Source organism: Eptatretus burgeri, chromosome 9 (genome assembly GCF_056783735.1).
Source record: "Eptatretus burgeri isolate ZD-2024b chromosome 9, Ebu_testis_v1, whole genome shotgun sequence".
Classification (NCBI taxonomy): domain Eukaryota; kingdom Metazoa; phylum Chordata; class Myxini; order Myxiniformes; family Myxinidae; genus Eptatretus; species Eptatretus burgeri.
In genome coordinates this window covers 46726650-46745652 of record NC_140969.1, presented here as the reverse complement: position 1 = coordinate 46745652, position 19003 = coordinate 46726650, and the positions used below count along the sequence as shown (strand labels likewise).

Below are 19003 nucleotides of genomic sequence, written 5' to 3'. Positions count from 1 at the left end.
TGTAGAGAAAATGCAAATAGAGACATGTTTATTGGGAAATTGCCTGGAAGGGTGTGTGCAGGTGGCCACTGGGCAGCAGGTTAAAATAGGCAGATATATTATCAAGAAACAGGCCAATTTGGCTCGGTGTCAGTTTGAGCCCCAATTGGTTTTCAAATGTGTTTTTTGTGTGAAAGTCAAAGTTGTGAGTCATGAGCAGCTGACCGCTCCTGACAATGGGGGATTGAAAGAGCGGGAGGTTCAAGGCCAGCAGTGACTGCAGGGAGGGGCAGAAAGGCCCGATAGCAATGACGTTGTATGCAGCTGCATTTGGACAGACGAGGCCTTTAAATTAAAATTTATTTTGAAGCAACCTTGGCAGCACCTGGTCCCGGGCTGCATAATTTGGATGGGGTGGGGGTAAGTGAGCTAGTGTTGCTGGCTCCATGGGAAATTGCCCACCTGGGAAATTGGGAAGTTCCAAGCAGAGGGATGAGACCTCCCTTGGATTTCTAGACCTCCAGTGAACTGTGGTGTTCCCTTCTGCACACCTGTGATGGTATGCTGAGAGGTCCACTAGGGGAAGGTATTCCAGGATGTGCCTTGTGGGTGGCACCACTGATGCCAGTTAGGGTCTGAGGAGGTGATCGTCCAAGCATACTGTCTCGCAGCCTCTCCCGAAGGTTTATTCCCATAAAGCACCCTTGGAACCCATAAATCAACCAAGAAAATCTACCAAGGTAAGTCCTTTGCTGTTTCAAACCCTTCCCAGGTTGCTTTATGCTTTCTTTGGCTAGAAGAGTGTAGGAGGAGTCTATTTATTTCCATAATCCTAGCCACCTGGGTTTAATAGATTAGGTGAGAGCTGCTTGGCTGTTCCCTCCATTCACAGGTGAGAGATGTGGGTGTCTTTCTTTCTTATTTATATATTGACTGCTTTTGACATTTGCACTTGGTACATGCTTGGGAGCCTCATTGGTATGCATTGCTGTCTGCGCTGTCGCCGACGATTCACCAATAAGCGATGATACCGGTCTGGCAGCTGAGAGGGTGTGTATCATTGGGATTCTCATGTGTGTACGATTTGTGAATGTCTTTATAGCTGTTGAGGAATTTTGGGAAGGGTTTGAAACAGTAAAGGGCTTACCTGGGTAGCCTTTCTTGGTTGTTTTATGCAGCTTCTTCAGCAAGAAGAGCATTGGAGGAGTCAATATATATATATATATATATATATATATATATATATATATATATATATATATATATATATATATATATATTTTTTTTTCTTTTCTACATATATATATATATATATATATATATATATATATATATATATATATATATATATATATATATATATATATATATATATATGACTTGGAAACAATTACCTGATCACAATTCCGCTGAAATTGTTATTGCACAGTCTGTTGTCCTTTAATCGAGTTGTACGTTTTTATTGGCGTTGAATCCTACATTTTTTTCTGGGATAACGGACCTCAAGTCTCATTTCCACAATTATTTTCAAAAAGATTCACCATCCTCCTGTCCTCTAAAGCATTTTTGCAACAGCCTGCAATGGCATGTCACCAGAACAATAATTTTGCAATCCGATTTTATATAAAACCTAAAATGACAACTTGAGGCCACAATTGACGGTAATTGTGATGCCATGGCCTTGCAGAGAATAATGGATTGTAATGGTTAATGTTAGTGCTGTATGTATGGGAATGTTCTATCTGGTTACTTGTGACTTGAAATGTACTATGGAAGTCCAGAGGGGACAGGTAGCTCATGAAATTGACTGGGTAGCTTTACTACTATTGTGTGTGCTGCTATTGTGCTTCTATTGTAACAAATCGTAAAAAGATAATGTGTTTAATGTTTATGTTTTTGCAAAATAACAAATACAATAAATAAAGGGTTACATGAACACCATGGAACCTGAAAGTACTGAGACACAATGACTCTGCAATGTAGAAATATCGCCACACCGTATTTTCCAGGTTCCAAGCTCCACTGGCCACTTCCGTGCACAGCATGATGAACAGGGAAACACCATACTGCAGAAAGCATAGGCACCATCATATGCTGAAAGCACCCAGGGAACATGTAATGCATTCTCTCAGATAAAATTATTGTTCATTGGTTCAAAACCAGTTACTGAATCTGAGATACAGCCAATGTAATTAAAGTCACCACCTGAAGCAGTGAAACTATATTCTGACACTTTCACAGTATAAATCTTCTTTTCTTCTTCCAAGGCCACGTGTCCCAAAGTTATGAGTCGGCAGCTCATAAAGCATGCAAGATTGGCAAAAGTCTTTCACGAACCAGCTGGCAAAGTTTGACGCTAAAGGTACTCCGACTGACTAAATGTAGTACAAATTATACCCGTATACCGCCAGTATGATCAATTTGGCCAAGGCACTGGTAAACAATGGCTACCTTTTACAGAATGCCCCATGGGATCCTTTACATGTACAAGTTAAATGCACACAGGACAGCGGGATAAATCCAAATGAGGAATTGGGGCCATCAACGTATGAACACAAGGGGTGGTGGGAAAATTTGAGAAAAAAATAAAATTATGGAAAGAATGAAAGGGGTACTAGAATTTAAGAGAATGGGAGAATATTAGAATCATTGTTGGAGGAGATTCAAGGGAGAATGGGGATAGGGCAGGTGGAGAGAAAAGGAAAGAGAGTACCTCTTATTGAGGTGTTTATGCAACACTTTGCAACCTATGGATTAATCAGGGCAACAACAATCAGATCTACAAACCAGGAACACTGCATTCATGCAATCCATAATTCCCTATAACAGCACCAGAATAAGTATGATGGTGCTGCCACGTGCTGCTCCCCACATGCCTGCACCCGCAACCAGTGCCAGAAATGCAGTTACAGCAACTAGAACAGGCCGCACAGCTGACCTCTGCACCCACAACTCAGGAAGGCTGCAGAAACACAAAGCACCACTGGCTTCATTGTTTAGCAATGTACACTCACAATCTACAGAAAGCATAAGGTTTTGGAAGACATTGTACAGTCTCACACATCTCATTGTGAAGTTGATGTGATTGAATGTCATTAAAAATGTCAACCTTACACCTGAGACCACGTGAGATTTGACAGCCTTAATAACGTCTTTTTTGTGGGTATAAGAGAGAAAATATTTACCTATAATTTAATTCATCAGCTGGGCTTTAAACCTCTGGATATAATAACATGTATTGTGAATTAATATTCACTAATATTATATAACAATAGCACAATTGTAGATAACGAGATCTTTATTTACATTCTTCATTGTAGTATTGCCATTGATAACTTGTTCAAACGTCCGACTGATGTCGTGCTAAAGGACGAGTCAAAAACTGATGTTGCTAAATTTCAGCTTTAACAGACGTTAGAGCCATACTTTTTCACGACAGAGTAATTACAGTAAATGTTTTATTGAATGTGTTGTCATAGCATTCGACTTATCAGAAGTTCAATGGTTAAAGCACTCGTTTATTGTCCAAATGCAGTGAGTATCATAAACACAGGATGATAGTCGATGTAGTGTGTAATTTGCTTCAGAGTACAAAGATACGATGAAAAATTGTGTCTTTATACAGGATAATTGCACAACTGGTAAGATCAATCACCTGAGTCCAAAATATGCCCATAGGGATATCATGTGTTGCGTTTGAACAATCCTACTCCAGTACTGCTTTCAGTCATTGATCCCTTAACTCAAGGCCTATGCATCAGATGTTGCAGATGAAGCATGAACTCCAAACTATTACATTTGAATCAGATTAATCCCATCAAAAAATGATGTACAGTACTCGTATATTGGAAAAATAACATGCTTATCTTGCACTCGATGCATCTAAAATAGGGGTAAACTTTGCTTAAACTTTTATATTTACACAGTATATTGTTAGGAAAATGACTTTGGCGTGAATGAAAGGGTTAATTAGGTAGTTATTTAATCATCAAGTGAATGTCTTCGTTTGACTTAGTTGTGGGGAAAGTGTTGGAGACATTAATTAAGGACCAGATGAGGAACCATTTAAACAAATACGAACTAATTAAAGGTAGTTAGCATGGATTTACCAAAGATAGTTCCCTGTCACCGTAAGTCCTGTATCTGTCTTCTTTCCCTTTATCCCTCTGTATTTAATGTCCCTAATTTTTTTTCCCCCTGCTGTTAATTAAAATATTTTCCATGTGTGATAGCTTCCGTGGAATGGCGGTCATATTATTCCCCCCCCCCCCCCATTGTGATTAAAATCTTATCCATATGTGCTAGCTAGGTCTTGTATTAGCCTGGACCTTGTCCAAAAATATGGATGTCAATGTTGGATGAAAAAAAAAAGTATGTCGTACAGCGAGTTCTTATGCAATGAAACAATATAAGCCGTAGGCAGAAAATGGCCAGACAAGCTGTATTTGGGCATTACTTTACTGCGCAATAATGCTCTCTCCTTCACATGGCAAATGTGATCACTACTACTCTCACGGAGATGGGTTCGGGAGTTCTATCTCTTCTCCCATACCATCCACACTTGTCACCTTGTGATTTTTCATGTCTTTGGACTATTCAGAGAATATCTAGGTGGTATTATGCTCCGTCGTACGAAGTCCTTCCTTGGCATACCTGAACTCCTATCCACCAACAAGGCCTTCATCCACAGCTTGATGATAGAATACTGCTCTCCACTCTGGGCTCACACCTTTCTGCAGCTTGACACCATGAAAAGCAAGGCATCTACTGTAACATCATTGGAATCTCTCACGTTGAAGCTGAGTCTATGGGCCGAACACTTTCCCATCATGGACAGGATGGTGATCTGTCTTCTACTGCCTCCTTTCTGGTCTTACACCCTCTGCTTTTTCCATGCTTTGTCACCCCCCCTCCCCCACCTCAACCCAGGTTTCTGAAGGTGAAAATCCCCAACTCCAGAATAACTGCTCATCTCCACTCATCCGTTACTGTGCCCCCCCCTCCCCATCTATGGAATCAACTTTTATATTCTCTTCAATCTCATCCTTCCTTCCAGGTCTCCATGACAGCTTTTCACCACAATCTCAGATTATCCCCTATCCAAAATGATGATTTTTTTTTAAACCCCTGTTAACCTTCCCCAGCCCCAGGCCCACCTCCTTCCAAATTTCCTCTTTTTCCTTCCTGAGAGTCTGTTTCTATATCCATCCTGCCCACCCCATGTATCCTCCCATACTCCTTTCTCATCCCCACTTCCCTTATTTGTCCAAGTCTCCGTTTAGTTTATCCTTCAACCCTGCTGTTGGTGTTCCCCCCTCTTTATACTGTTCCATTTGTTCTGTTGTGGTCTGATCTGTTCAGTGTTCTCACTGTTCTATGAGCCTTGACCTTGTATACCAAGAATAAAGGAAAGAAAAATATGTCAAAACGGGTCCTGAAATGGCCTTGCTACTAAAAATGTATAAGCAGATGACATTAAGGTGCTAGCATGTAGATGGGACAATTGTGTATGTGTAGCAGGTGAATGAATAGCTTGAGAAATAGGCAGAATTTCAACTCCCTTATACTTTTTGATTTTATAATTTTATATTTGATGAACTCTGATGATTTTGTTTTATTTAAAAAAAAATTCAACAAGTACTAATGATCTGACCTGGAACCATAGGTTAGAGCCATCATACTGTCCTCCAGTCGCTGGGATGTTCTCAACCGCAGCAGCAGTGCCAAGCATATTATCTAAAACCGATGTAAGAAAGAATTAAATGGTCACATCGACAGTGGCAAAACAGGATGTACCACCATCATTAATATAAAGAGATGGAGAGTTAAAGCATGATGGAGGTGGAGGGAATATACGTTAAAATGATGATCATGCCTTTATTTTTCTCGGTGGAAAGTGCATGAGAATAATGGGACTGAGATTTGTTTAAAACTGTTTCCTTTAACAAGGGGAGGGAATAACGGTCAACCGCAATCAAGCATCGCATGTAAACCAGATCAGGTGGGGCAATCAGGTTATACCCCTTGGCCGGTCCACACCCCTGTAGGTCATCAAAAAGCCAGCTGAGTTTTTACTGAACAAGAAACCTGTATAAGTAATGTGATGTATCCCAAGATATTGCATTGGGGGACTACATCCTCGACCACGAGCTGTGACGTGTCAGCTGTGACGATGGATGACATGACTTTGCTAATATTGCAAGGAAGCTCACTAACCTGTAATTAACTTGCACACATGAAGGAAAAAGCTGGGTTAGGCAATTGGTACACTCTGTCTGTCTGTCGTCTGCCGACACACGTTGGTGTTTTATCGAGGAACAACTTAATATCAATTGAATTTTACATTTTGAATACTGTAAAACACAAACCAGCAGTTTAGCAGTACTTTGGCTCTGAAATTGGAAAAACGTACGGAATCTCATTTCAATCTCACATGTACGAAGAGGATTTGTTTTTAGTCTGTCTGCCTGTCTAGCAGTCAAACAAAATTGAAAATCATTCCAAACAGGAAGCTTATTGTTTTTAAGGATGTTATAAAGGACACAAACAGCAAGCATTTCAATTGAATTATTTACTTGAACAGTGCAGAAAACAAATCACCTTCTTGGCTGTAATGTCGGTCATGACATTTGTCAGTTAGTAAAGATTTACAATGCCATTAATGTTCTGGGCAGAACTCGGAGCGAATGTTCTAGGCAGGGCTCAGAACGGATGCAGATGCATGCTGGGAATCAAAAAGCTTTGGCACTTTGCGAAGCTTAGGGCTACTGCTTGCTTACATCACTCTGTGAAGCTTACATCATGTTGTAAAGCTTGTACTGCATTGTGAGGTTCATGTCGAGCCACGAGGCCATTGATGTGATCAGGCGCATTCTACGTTTTATCTACATACAAGCGTTACTCGTTAAGGAGGATTAAAGTGGTCATCAGTATATCTCTCCATGTTACTAATTATTATAAGATGTCATGTAGTAAGAAAGATTGAAATGTATTTTGTACACATTTTCATGTCAACACATTGCACATCACGTACATTAGTGCCATTTGCATTATGTAACTCGACCCCATTTGAAGTCTGTCTGCTCTTCGTTTGATTTATTGTATTTGATTCATTGTATTTGATTCATTGTATTTGATTTATAGTGGAACTGTAATGCATTTCTGAAGTATTGTCACAAAACAAAATCATTCCTTTACAGTTTCACGGAGCTTTTCGGATCTTTCACGGAGCCTTTGGGAGCTCTTCTGAGTTATTTGCAGCTTCCACGGAGCTTTTGTGGGAATGAATAAACAGCTGAAGGCTTCTGCATGAACACTACTCCTTGTGTCAATATCTGCGTACGACATCCAATGAACCTGCAATACTACGATTATGAAACCCTGAACGGCAGATAAGCGCTTGCTGTGGCTTGCTTGGTGTGGTTTACTTGCTTTGCTGTGACTGTTGCTTGCTGCCGTTATATTGTCAATTTCAAAATCCTTTTATTTAGCAGTATTTGGAAAATATATTTATGCCGTCTCATGCCCTGAGAGCAGAGTAACTGTGCGATTCAGCATTGAAAATTTTTTTTTGTGTACACTGTCAAGTCTCGTGTGAGAGCTAACACACAGAAACGCACAGCAAGGGGAGCAGGAGATAAGAGGGGTGGGAGAGGGAAGGAAAAAACAGTGGAGAACAGAGACATGAAGAGAACTGTGGAAGGGAGAGGGATGGGGCAGGGTACACAGGTTTACAAGATGGATACTACAGGGACTTTCAGGTCCATGCACGACAGGGACTTTCAGGAGAAAAGCAGGAAATTTGAAGGAGCTAGGTTTGGGGTGGATTAGTGGGGATAGAAAAGATCGAGGTTTTGGATGAGGGAAGATAAGAGATGGCGGTGAACAGCTGTTTGAAAGACCTGGAGGGAAGAGTAGGATTGAAGAGAGTGTGGGAGTTTGTTCCAAAGGCGGGAAAAGAGGAATGAAAGAATGAAGGTGAGTAGTGATTCTTGATTTTGGTAATTTTATCAGAAGGGGTTGCTGGCGGACCTTGAGTGCCCTGAAGAAATATGGGGGGGGGACAGATAGCAGACAGAGCAGGGGGTGGGGGAGGGGGTGAGAGGCAAGAGAGGAGACGGTAGAAGACAGAAAGACCACTGAGCTGCCTGCGGTGAGAAAGGGAGAGACCCAAAGACTCAGCCTCATCGCGGGAGATACCAATGATCCTAAATGCCTTGGTTCCCATAGTGTGAAGCCGAGAAAGATGAGAGGCAGGAGCACCAGCCGAGAGGGGAGAACAGTACTCCATCAGGCTGTGGATGAAAGCTTTGTTTTTGGTCAGGAGCTCAGGTGTGCCAAGGAAGGACTTTGCATGACGGAGGATACCCAGTTGGCGACTGCTTTTGGAGGCCAGCTTGGAAATGTGGCTTCCCCAGGAAAGATCATGGGAGATAGTGAGACTCAGAATCTTGAATGAAAGGATTGTTCAAGAGGATTCCATAACCTTGCTGATGATTGGGAGAAGGCTGATTGGTCTAAAGTTGCAAGGATCTGTTTTAGCACCTTTTTTATGCAGGGCAGTAACGTTTGCCGATTTCCAAGAAGATGGCAGATGACCTTGAGCAAATGGGAGGGTGAATAGAACAGAGAGAGGATGAGCAAGAGCAGCAGAGCAGGTTTTTAGGATACTTGGGCTGATGTCGTCTGGACCGGTTGCAGAATCAGAGTTGAGGTTTGACAGCAAGCTCTCTTCCTTGTTGAGAGAAAATGACACAGAGTGCAGGAACAGCTGGATGTGACTGGGTAAGGTGGGTACAGAAAGCGATGGGTTTGGGACACAATATTTAGAAGCAAACACGGCATTTAGGCATTCAGCCTTTTCACTTGCTGTGTCAGCTGCTGTGGGGCCATTTGAAGAAAGAAGGGGATGGAGGGGGAGCATACACCAGAAACAGACTTGACAAGTGGTGCCAGGCACAACAATTCCCACCCATTTAAGGCATAAAGTTATTTTGGGGATCAAATTTAAATTTGATACATCTTTAACCTGAATGTTGATTATAAGGAATATTTTAGTCTTTGTTTGAAGTCAATTAAACCATTTTTGATGAAGTTATGAGCGAAAAACGATTTTGATCTTTTCGTGACCTTGACCTTGACCTTTGATCCAATTGGACCCAAAAGTTAATGGGGTCATCCAAGGTTCATTGCCCACCTGTGGATTAAATTTGATAGCATTTACTAAAGCCGTTTTGCCATAAAGTTGCTAACAGACAGACAGACAAACAAACTGGACGATTACAATATCCCGCTCCCTCCCTCCGGGGGGCGGGATAACTAGACACCACCAGGATTTGGAGGAGGGAGACAAGTTTGAGAGTTCGGAATTGAGATTAGAAAGATGTTGTTTCTTGCCTCTCCTGAGGGTAGACACACCCTTGTTCTGAGCTTTGTGGAAGGAACTGAGATTTCCTTCCTAAACATCGTTGCAGACCAGGTACACCCCTTCATGGCAATGGTATTCCCTGATGGCAATGGCCTCTTTCAGCAGGATAATGCGCCCTGCCACACTGCACATATTGTTCGGGAATGGTTTGAGGAACATGAGGAAGTGTTCACGGTGTTGCCCTGGTCTCCAAATTCTCCAGATCTCAATCCGATTGAGCATCTGTGGGATGTGCTGGACCCACAAGTCTGATCCATGGCGTCTCCACCTCACAACTTACAGGACTTGAATGATCTGCTGCTAATGTTTTGGTGCCAGAAACCACAGGACACCTTCAGGAGTCTTGTCGAGTCCATGCTTCGGCAGGTCGGTGCTGTTTTGGTGGCACATGGAGAACCAACGGCATATCAGGCAGGTGGTCATAATATTTTGGCTCATCAGTGTATATATATATATATATATATATATATATATATATATATATATATATATATATATATATATATATATATATATATATATATATATATATATATATATATATACATACATACATATATAAATGTACATATATGTATAGTGGACTATAAAAGTCTTTTCTGATTTACATGTATTCAAATCTTTCATGACAGAAAGGAAACAATGGAACATTTGCTCTATGTCAGCCATGATAGCGATGAGTTCCTGTCTGAAGCATACTAATATCCCGAGGGGACTGCTAATGAGCTCTGAACTGCTACTACGAAGTAGTACCTTATTTCGTGAGACATCATCAAGCAGTTGATTGCAAGGGGTCAATTGTCTGGAAGTTTTATATCGTCTCTGAAGGGTAATGGAGCTATCCAATTGCCATTTTAATTGCTGATGAATCTGTCCTCCATGATTATGAGAAAATGGTTGTCTTTTATGGAGCAACCCAGCTTATCATCATTCCTTGTTCGCTGATGGAAGTCACTGCTGACCCCATCGTCATAGGCTCTGTGGTTGCAGGATTTCCCAAAGCGCTGAATTGAAGGTACCTAACGATGTGACGGGATGACATCCTTGACTATAATATGATTAGGACAGGGCGAGCAGACTGATGGTCTTCCATTTACGAGAATGAGCACGATAGGCTTCCACTCGCTCAGGGTTATGGACGCTGTGCAGACATACATTGCCAATTATCACCAATCCAAGGTCCATATTCTGGGCTCACGAGACATTAGGTGGTCCATTCCAAGATTCTCTGACCTTAAACATCTGAACAGCATCTCGTTCAATTCAGAAAATCAGTCGCGACCTCCAGTGTTTAGAATGTCGGAGGAATTACAAGGAATAGCATTACATTAGGTTATCTCGGAAGCAGCAGGTGGATGATTCCATTGAAAGATTTGATAATTAGATTCCTGACACACCTTCAATGGCTGCCATAGTTCCAGAGGAGGTTTTGAGTTCATAAGGGATTCGAATATTTGGCACCTTGAAGTGGTCAAAGAGTTCGCTGTGGCCCAGAGACCGATTTGACTTGTCATCTAACACAGCATTAGTTTTCAGAAAGGTTTCAGCATTACCAACGATTAATACCTTCACAAGACCTTCCTCTGGATCCACTACTACCACAAGTGTCTGTACACCTATTAATTACCAAGGGTCACTCCTCGCCATGTATTTGAAGCCTATCCGGTACTCTTTCAGGGTTCAAAGAGTTTCTGATAAATTGCCTCCCTTGCCGGTCTGATGAGGGTAGCAGAACCGGCATCATGGAGTGCTGAGCAATGATGGGTGCTGTCATACTGAGAACAATGTAATTTTACTTGACACTCCTTGGCTGAATGGTTAGTTGACAGAGCACATCTGGTACCTATTTTCCATTGGTTAAGAAGGATGAGTCTAGATTGCATTGTTTTTGTTTTGAATATTGTGCAATGTGCAAGAGGATGTATGATCCTGTGAATGGGGCAGAATTGTTCTAGATCTTCCATTCAATGATGAGTGTGCTGATTTTCAGAAGGCGACGTGACTGCTGTGGTCGGTTGCTCGACAATCTGTAGCAGCAATTCACTCGTGACTTTGGTCTTGCCGACTCTGAACCTTGGATGAGTGTCACTGGTGAAGGCAGACATTCTGTTCTTCGTCATGAGTGGAGCTTTCATCTTAGTAGCTGAAGGACATGATCCGTCAACATATCCCGAGGAAACCATCAGACTGAGGTCATTTTGGATCTTTGCCTTGCGTTGATTGAAGGATGGGAGCTTCGAAAATGGTGGAAAGGTGACATTATGGGTTTCTTTATACTTGAAGGCCTCCATCCCCCAACGATCCACAAGGTCAGGTGGAAGCTTCGCTATGATTGCTTTGAGGAACAGAGATATAGCCAAAGTTGCAAGTTCAGGAAGGGAACCATCATTTTGACGGCCTCGATTTACTCGATGGTGTCGCTAAACTTCTGCAAAGTTTTGCACTCATGAGAAGAGTCCTTAATATGAAAGTTCCAACTTATTTAGCAATGATTGTGTAACTGTTTCGTCACTGCCAAATCTTTATTGAAGGTGATTCCAGACCTGCTCGAAACCAACATCAGGGTTAGAAATGTATACTCGGTGAAGATACTCTACGAGTGCTTTGGATTGTGAACCATCAGCCATATGTTGAACCATGAGGTTTAGCTGTTCATCAGATGTTCTGAAAGGCTGTATGCCATGTCCTGAATTTCATAGGTTTATAATCTAACACAGGAATCCTATTTGAAACTAAGTCACAAAGAGACAAATAGTTTACACAGTCCTGCCTGGCAGGCATCACTGTTGGCGTGATTGAAGGCTTGACACCTCGACCCAATAGTGAATGACAAGACACTGGTAATGTTGTTGCCGGATGTGTGGTGCATGTCCTTGTATCATATGCGGGTCCAGACAAGTAAAAGCCACAACTCCCATGCCCCTCCCAGCGGAGATGACACAACACATGGGTGGAGCATGAACGATGAAGCAAATCACAGGCGGAACATAAATATACATTTTACATTCAAACTTGGTTACATCACAACCTCCAATACCCTTTAAGATCTTGAAGACTCCTAAGATCCAATAACCCTTAATACCCCAAATATCCTTTATGACCTTAAAGACCCTTTTAACTCCTAAGACCCTGAAGACCCCTTACACACTTCAGACAGATTAGGCAGCTTAGACCCTTGACCATTCAGAGCTTTAGACCACTTGGACCCTTTTAGACCCTTTTGACATGCTTGAGAGTTTAGACCCTTTAAACCCCTTTGACGCTAACAAGTGGAACCACATCCATCCAGACCCTTGAGACCATCCAGAATCTTTTAAGGGCATACCATACAAACATCTATTGTCTTCTTGCAAAGCACAGACTATGCATTTTTCAGCAAGTAATGTGCAAACTTGACCCACCTAGAGGAGGGTGGGTTGAGGTTTATGTATTATGAAAACTTACACTTTAATATACACCCTGCAAAAATTCCTTTGTGGGAAGAGAGGGGGGAGGGTGGAGTTGGGACGAGGGAAGGGAAGAGGAGTACAGTAGGAGGAGGAGGGAGGGGAAGGGGTAGGGTGGGAGGTTGGAGTGGGTGGAATGAGAAGGGGAGCAGGTGTGGTGAGAAGAGGAGGTATGGGGAAGGGGTGGGGTGGGAGTCCAGAGAGAGGAGGTGGACTGGGATGAGGGAGACGAATATATATATATATATATATATATATATATATATATATATATATATATATATATATATATATATATATATACATCCATACATACATATATACATCCATACATACACCTTCCCCCCTAGGTGTCTGCCAGGATCACACAGTTCACCACCAACCCCTTTCTGGTGAAACAACCTAAATCCAGGATCACTGCTCACCACTACTCATTTGTTCCTCTTTTTCCCCCACCTCTCGAACCAACCTCCACATCCTCTTCAATCTCATTCTTACCTCCAGGTCTTCAAAACAGTTGTTCACCACCATCTCAGATGGTCCACAATACAAAACCATGATCTTTTCTACCCTTGTTACCCCCCCCTTCTCCCCCAAATCCTTCCTCCTTCCAATTTTCTACTTTTCACTCCTTGGAATTTCCTTCTGTATCCTTCTTGGCCACTCCATGCGTGCGTGTTTAGGGTCCTGTTTTTGTCTGTTACATCCTGATCTGTTCAGTGTACTCATACTAGCTCTTTCATGAGCCTTGACGATGTATACAAAAAAAAGGTTCCAAAGTGAAAATAAGCATGAATCCTGAAGACATGAGCTCATCCTCCATGCATATCTGTCTAACCTTTAATCGGCAGATATTCTGTTTCCCTAAGGGCCCAACTACAACCAGTATTGTAAATTATACACGTAAGCACCATGCCTTTGATAAAAGGTAAACATTTCAAATAGTCCAAAATTTGCACACTGCTTTAAAAATGTATATAATTACTTCATTGGCAGTGAATGCAATCACAAGTTTATGAATGAGGTATTTCAACTCACCCAGAACAAGAAATTGATGGCACAGAGAAAGTACTGCACACACCGTTCGAGGTCTCCAACAGCCATCACCAAAACAACTTGGGCGTGATTTGCTCGAACTGGGCGGGGATTACACCTGCCAGGTGGATTCCGAACTGTATGTCTAGCAAGAGATAAACGTCTATTTGGGTTCAGCTGAGACTTGGCTCTAAACTTCCATCTTGAAAATGCAAAGGGTGTTGTGTCTTTCACACCGTTCTTCAGGGATGCAGTGAAACCAACTGGCTTGTCCCAATTTGTATTTTATCTGAAGGTTGATTGGAGTCGAGAGGAGAGTCCAGGACCAGTGGAACGCTCCCCTGTGTTAACTGCTATATTTTTGTGCAAATGCTTTCAAAATCAGTTTTTCTTCCATTAAAAAAAAAAATCACTTTGAAATGGGTATAGAACAATAATTCGACAATAGAATAAAAAATAATACGACTACATGAGGTCGTCAAAACGTCTTGAATGGGCTACAATAATAATATGCACAATACGTTGATATTTAAAAGTTTAAAAACTAAACTCAAAACCTTAAATCATATCATCGATTTTTCTTCAAATAAATTTCGAATCAGTGTTTTTAAATTCCTCTTATCCTGAATGGAAATGGAAACAACAGGTATGTAAGCTTCCAACCCATTTGTAGATAGTCCCAAGATGAGGGTATGCAAGGTTCTGTCGGTACTTTATTGTTCCCATCTAAACCGATGACTCATGATGTTGGAAACCCAGGTTCAAATGCCAAACACCATAAGTTTATCAATTGTCTTTCAATGTCTTTGCAATTCATGTAAAAGTACATTATCTACCAATGTCTTTGTCCTGCATGTTGTGGGAATGCATTCTGTGGGTTAACATTGTGTAGCATAAATAGTTATTTCCATCCTACATGTTTAGTGTAAGCGCGAGGTAAAATCACCATATTAGGAAATGTGTCGTTATTTCTAGAGAAAGCAGTAATCTCCCTTCCTGCATATTTGTGTCAAAAACAGATTCCCCCTGAAACCTTTTTAATGTTTTATTCTTCTGTAATTTGTCTTACATGTGCAATGTGGGGGGAGACCAGACCATGGGCGCAAGTCTGGGCATGGATTCGGCGTAAAGGGCACGTCCTGCCATGTAGAACTTGCGTGGCCTATGGGTATGGTGCACCTTGATTGTCACCAAAATCACCAATCAGCACAGGGCAGATGCAGAATTGCATGACCGTAGGGAGCATGGTCTGAGGGGATAAATGTGGGGGCAACCAGAGCCTGGTAGGAGTTGGACCTTGGACTTTGGTGTGGGAGGCTACACATTCGCATTAGTTCAGTCGGCCTGGCAAAGTGCAGTCAGAGCTTCATCCCCAACTGAGGCCTCTCTGACTCACCTACGCTCCTGCATCCTGGACTCTGAACTGTGCCTGCTTGTGCACGATCGAGCTGTGCCATACGTTCCTCCCTCGGGGCCAGCTGTACTCCGTCAAGCGCAGAAACAGTATTTTTTGTCTTGTCACTCTGCCTGGTCTTTCTTCTGTGGTGTGCCTAAAACCGCTTTGGCAATTAATCGTTCATCAAAGGACAGATTGGGTTTTGGATGATTAGCATCTACACACAAAGTACCCTGCATCTGTCATGGTAACCACCATTTGGGTGCCAGGCGTGAGGGAGTACCAGCATGTCGTTTAGCTGGCTCAGACATTCCACCGAAGTACGGTAACAAGCAACTAGACCGGCCTGACAGGATTCGGACCAGGCAACTGGGCCAGCCTGATAACTAACAATATTATGTGCACAAGCTCCTCCATGAGCCTCAAGATCACCGAAAATAAAATAACAGTCTCTCACCTCAGCAATGGAGACTTCCAAACTGTTGTTCAAGTAAGATGAACTACACTTGGGAGTGCCCTCTGATCACAGAAACAAAGATGGTATTCATAGAGTACTTAAACCCACACCATTTTGAGGACTTGGTGTGAGCCAAATCTTCTGACAGTAAATTTGTAATTGAAAAAATTAAATTCAAATCAAATGGCCAACCAAATAAAATAGGAACGGCAATGGTCATCAAAGGGAACCCAAACAAGCAAAAAGTGATGAAGTCATCAGGAGGAACCTGGATAGAACATTGGTTTCAACTGCTACTACTCTACTCCCAAACCCATCCAGGCACAGCCCAGTGAGCCTTATTTAAAAATTAAATAAATAAAAGAATGCAGTTCAAAAAAATTAAACAATTCTGGATGCCTAAACATACGTCTGATCAGTTTGACATTTAAAACATGTATTCCCCATCACGACTAGATCATAATTGTGAAGTTTCACATCAATTGATGAAGCAGTTCAAGAGAGGATTTTAAAAATATTTCCTTTCAATCTAATATGGCTGCCAAACCCTGTGACCTATCAATTATTCATGAACAACCTGGTATCCTCCACGCTTGGGGAACATATGTGAAGTTTCCCCTCGATCTGTCTAGTAGTTCTGGATAAGATGACTTTTAAAGGTTTTATGGTAAATAGTCTTGGATCCAGGGCACCAAAATTTGAGATGACCCGTCACGGAACGATATACTTTGCAGGCCACTTTTTTTTTGCAAGTTCAGACCCTTAGGAAACAGAATCCAGAGGCCTGCTCTGCCGGAGGAATTGCAAAATTGAAAAAAATGCATTTTTTTTTTTTACCACTACGACCCTCAAATAAAAAAACGCCTCTCGTGAAAAATTGAAAAATGCAGAAGGATAAAGTTTGGGTAATTTTAATTAAAATAGTACTAAACTTGGCACATTAATAGAACATAACATCCTTTAAAGTATTCACTATACATTTGATTAAAGGTTTTCAAGATGGCCACCATTTTCCAAGATGGATGCCATATTTTCCCATAGATATCTATGTTCATTATATTCTGAGTATTATTGCAATTATTCAAGTGTTTTGTGTTTGTTACGAAACCATTGCTTGGTTTACTCTTTTTTTTTTTTTTGGCGTAAAAAATCCAATGTATTGTGGCTGTATCTTTTGAAGATGGCTGCCATTTTGCATGACTGACGATAATTTTGTCCGTAAAGAAACATTTTCAGAATTGTGTTACTTGCTTGATATATGTACTATTCGACCTTTGAAAGTTGGACAAGAAAACACACTATTAAATTTAATGAAAAATTCAATATAGCTACCAGTTTTTTGCAAAATGGCTGTCAATTTCTGACTAAATGTCTGTTCTCACCACAGATTCAATATAAATGCACAACATGAGTTCTTTTTGTGTCTTTTATGTTGTGACCATCTCTAATATAATAAATACAAATAGTTTCACATGATGACACTTAGTAAAATTACATCTTTTTACAAAGTCTTGCAAAATTTGACATGTATCATGTTGCACTCATCAATGAAAATGAATATTCCACTGACTAGTTCATTATTTAGTTCTCATCAGGAATCAAGAGGTTTGCTTCATGTCCACATTTCAGTGGGTCGCCCATGCAAAGGCAAGCAAAAACACATTTTGAGTTGGCCCGAGTGCACAGGCAGCTCCGAAGACAGTTGCTCTTCTTGCATTTACAGAACTTTTCCTGCACAGCTCTTGGCTTTGGATCCTTTGTCATCATTATTGGTACCAGTTTGCCATTCCTGATTTCTCTGCCGAATGCAGTTGCTATTGGGTGTACTGGTTTCGAAATGTGAGCACTCTTACACACAGCCATTTGGTGAAGACTTCGTAGCAAGTGAAGGTAAAATGCATCCTTTGTAGGAGGCAGGCATCTGAGGTCACATTTTTTGGTCGTGAAAATGTGTGCACGCAGGACATCCAGATTACCCAGGAAATCAGATTGTGAATAGAGGGCCAGAAAGAAGAATCTAGCTGCTTCAATGACATCAGTCGATACATCAAGGATAAAGTTCTCGCCAGGTTTGCCATACTGAGCGAGTGGAAGAAGGTTTTCTGGATTGTCTGCAGCACATTTGAAAGCCCGCTTCTTTCCTCTTTGGAATGGATAGCTGACTGTATCACAGCCACTCAAGATGTAGGCACTGAGGATAACAGAACATATTTGTTCGGCTTCCATGTTACAAGCCCTTGCCAATGATGCTGCAATCTCATGTGTTGGGATGAAGGTGTCCATCTTTTGGACCCACAGTTCTTCAAGATCAGTAATGCATGTGCTGTAGTAAATGCACATGATCACTACATCCGTATCAGTTGCTTGTACTACTATTCTCTTGTATCCCATGTGCTGGACAGAATAGGCTATATGAGCAAACATTCTCGTATCAGCTTCTTCGTGTATCTGACAAATTTCATCGACTTGAGTTGCCTCAGTAGTGGTCAGCTGAACCGTTTTACCTGGATCTTGGAATAGCCCTCCAAGGGTCATCATACAATTCGCCGGAATACGTGCATGATTTCTCAACTAGGATTCTCCAATGTAATTCAGAAGATTAGCTTTGTTCTGAGGATTCTGAATGAACATGTTCCACTCAGGTAGCATAAGTGCACCACGAGGATCATACTCCTTGCTTCTTTGATGTGTTTTCTCCCTCTTTTCCCTCTCTTCACCCTTCAGACTCCTTTCAAGACTGACATCACATCGATCGCCAACAAAATTTGCACAAGTGTATCCACCACTCATCATTGTGAGTATCCTTTCTTGGTACTTCCTTTTTAGGTCATTGAAGCAGTCACAGTCAAGCCACTGATACCGTTGGAGAACTGCCATGGCATCTACAACCAGACAACATTGTTCATTTGATTCAGAAGGTGGTAGTTTGTCTGTCTCTCGCCATGACTCCCCCAGAACCTTCTTTAGGGCTGCCAAATAGTCTGATCTTTTTCCTTTTCGCATGCCATACTGCGGGATCTGGTTCAAGGTGGGGATCTGGTTCGAACAAAGATGATGGGTATGCTGTCCATTCGTGAGTAAATGCAGCTAACTTTTTTCCTTCATCCAAATCTTGGATAAAGTACAGGTTTCTGGCAACAACACTCTCCTCTTGATACATCATCTTGGATTTCAACGCTACAGATTGTGTTTTTGTGGTCTTTGAAGCAAACATCTGCAGCTTCAATGATGGAACTTTGTCTCTGCCTTCAGCTTGTGTTGTT

General features: G+C 41.6%; 2 protein-coding genes across 6 annotated transcripts in view; both read right to left on the bottom strand.

Moving 5' to 3' along the window:
* The window catches only part of LOC147020068 (tetraspanin-12-like), a 153498-nt gene extending 139400 nt beyond the window's left edge, over positions 1-14098 (bottom strand). The window contains exons 1-4 of one of the 5 annotated variants that reach the window (XM_085895065.1): positions 13891-14098; positions 5633-5715; positions 2812-2941; positions 1911-2045 (exon numbers count right to left, since the gene is read on the bottom strand). In XM_085895065.1, the coding sequence (XP_085751191.1) occupies positions 1911-2045; positions 2812-2941; positions 5633-5715; positions 13891-13956 (414 nt within the window). In that variant the 5' untranslated portion in view covers positions 13957-14098. The remainder of the gene's footprint in view (positions 1-1910; positions 2046-2811; positions 2942-5632; positions 5716-13890) is intronic. The other 4 variants (XM_085895064.1, XM_085895066.1, XM_085895062.1 and 1 more) reach the window with 4 other exon arrangements.
* Positions 14099-16616: 2518 nt separating this feature from the next.
* Positions 16617-18345, bottom strand: LOC147020067 (uncharacterized). The gene has a single exon (XM_085895083.1). The coding sequence runs from the start codon at positions 18276-18278 to the stop codon at positions 17322-17324; it is 957 nt and encodes a 318-aa protein (XP_085751209.1). The 5' UTR covers positions 18279-18345; the 3' UTR covers positions 16617-17321.
* Positions 18346-19003: the final 658 nt, after the last annotated feature.

Coding starts and splice junctions, on each gene's coding strand:
- LOC147020067 (XM_085895083.1), bottom strand. CDS start 18,278: ATGATGACCCTTGGAGGGCTATTCCAAGATCCAGGTAAAACGGTTCAG.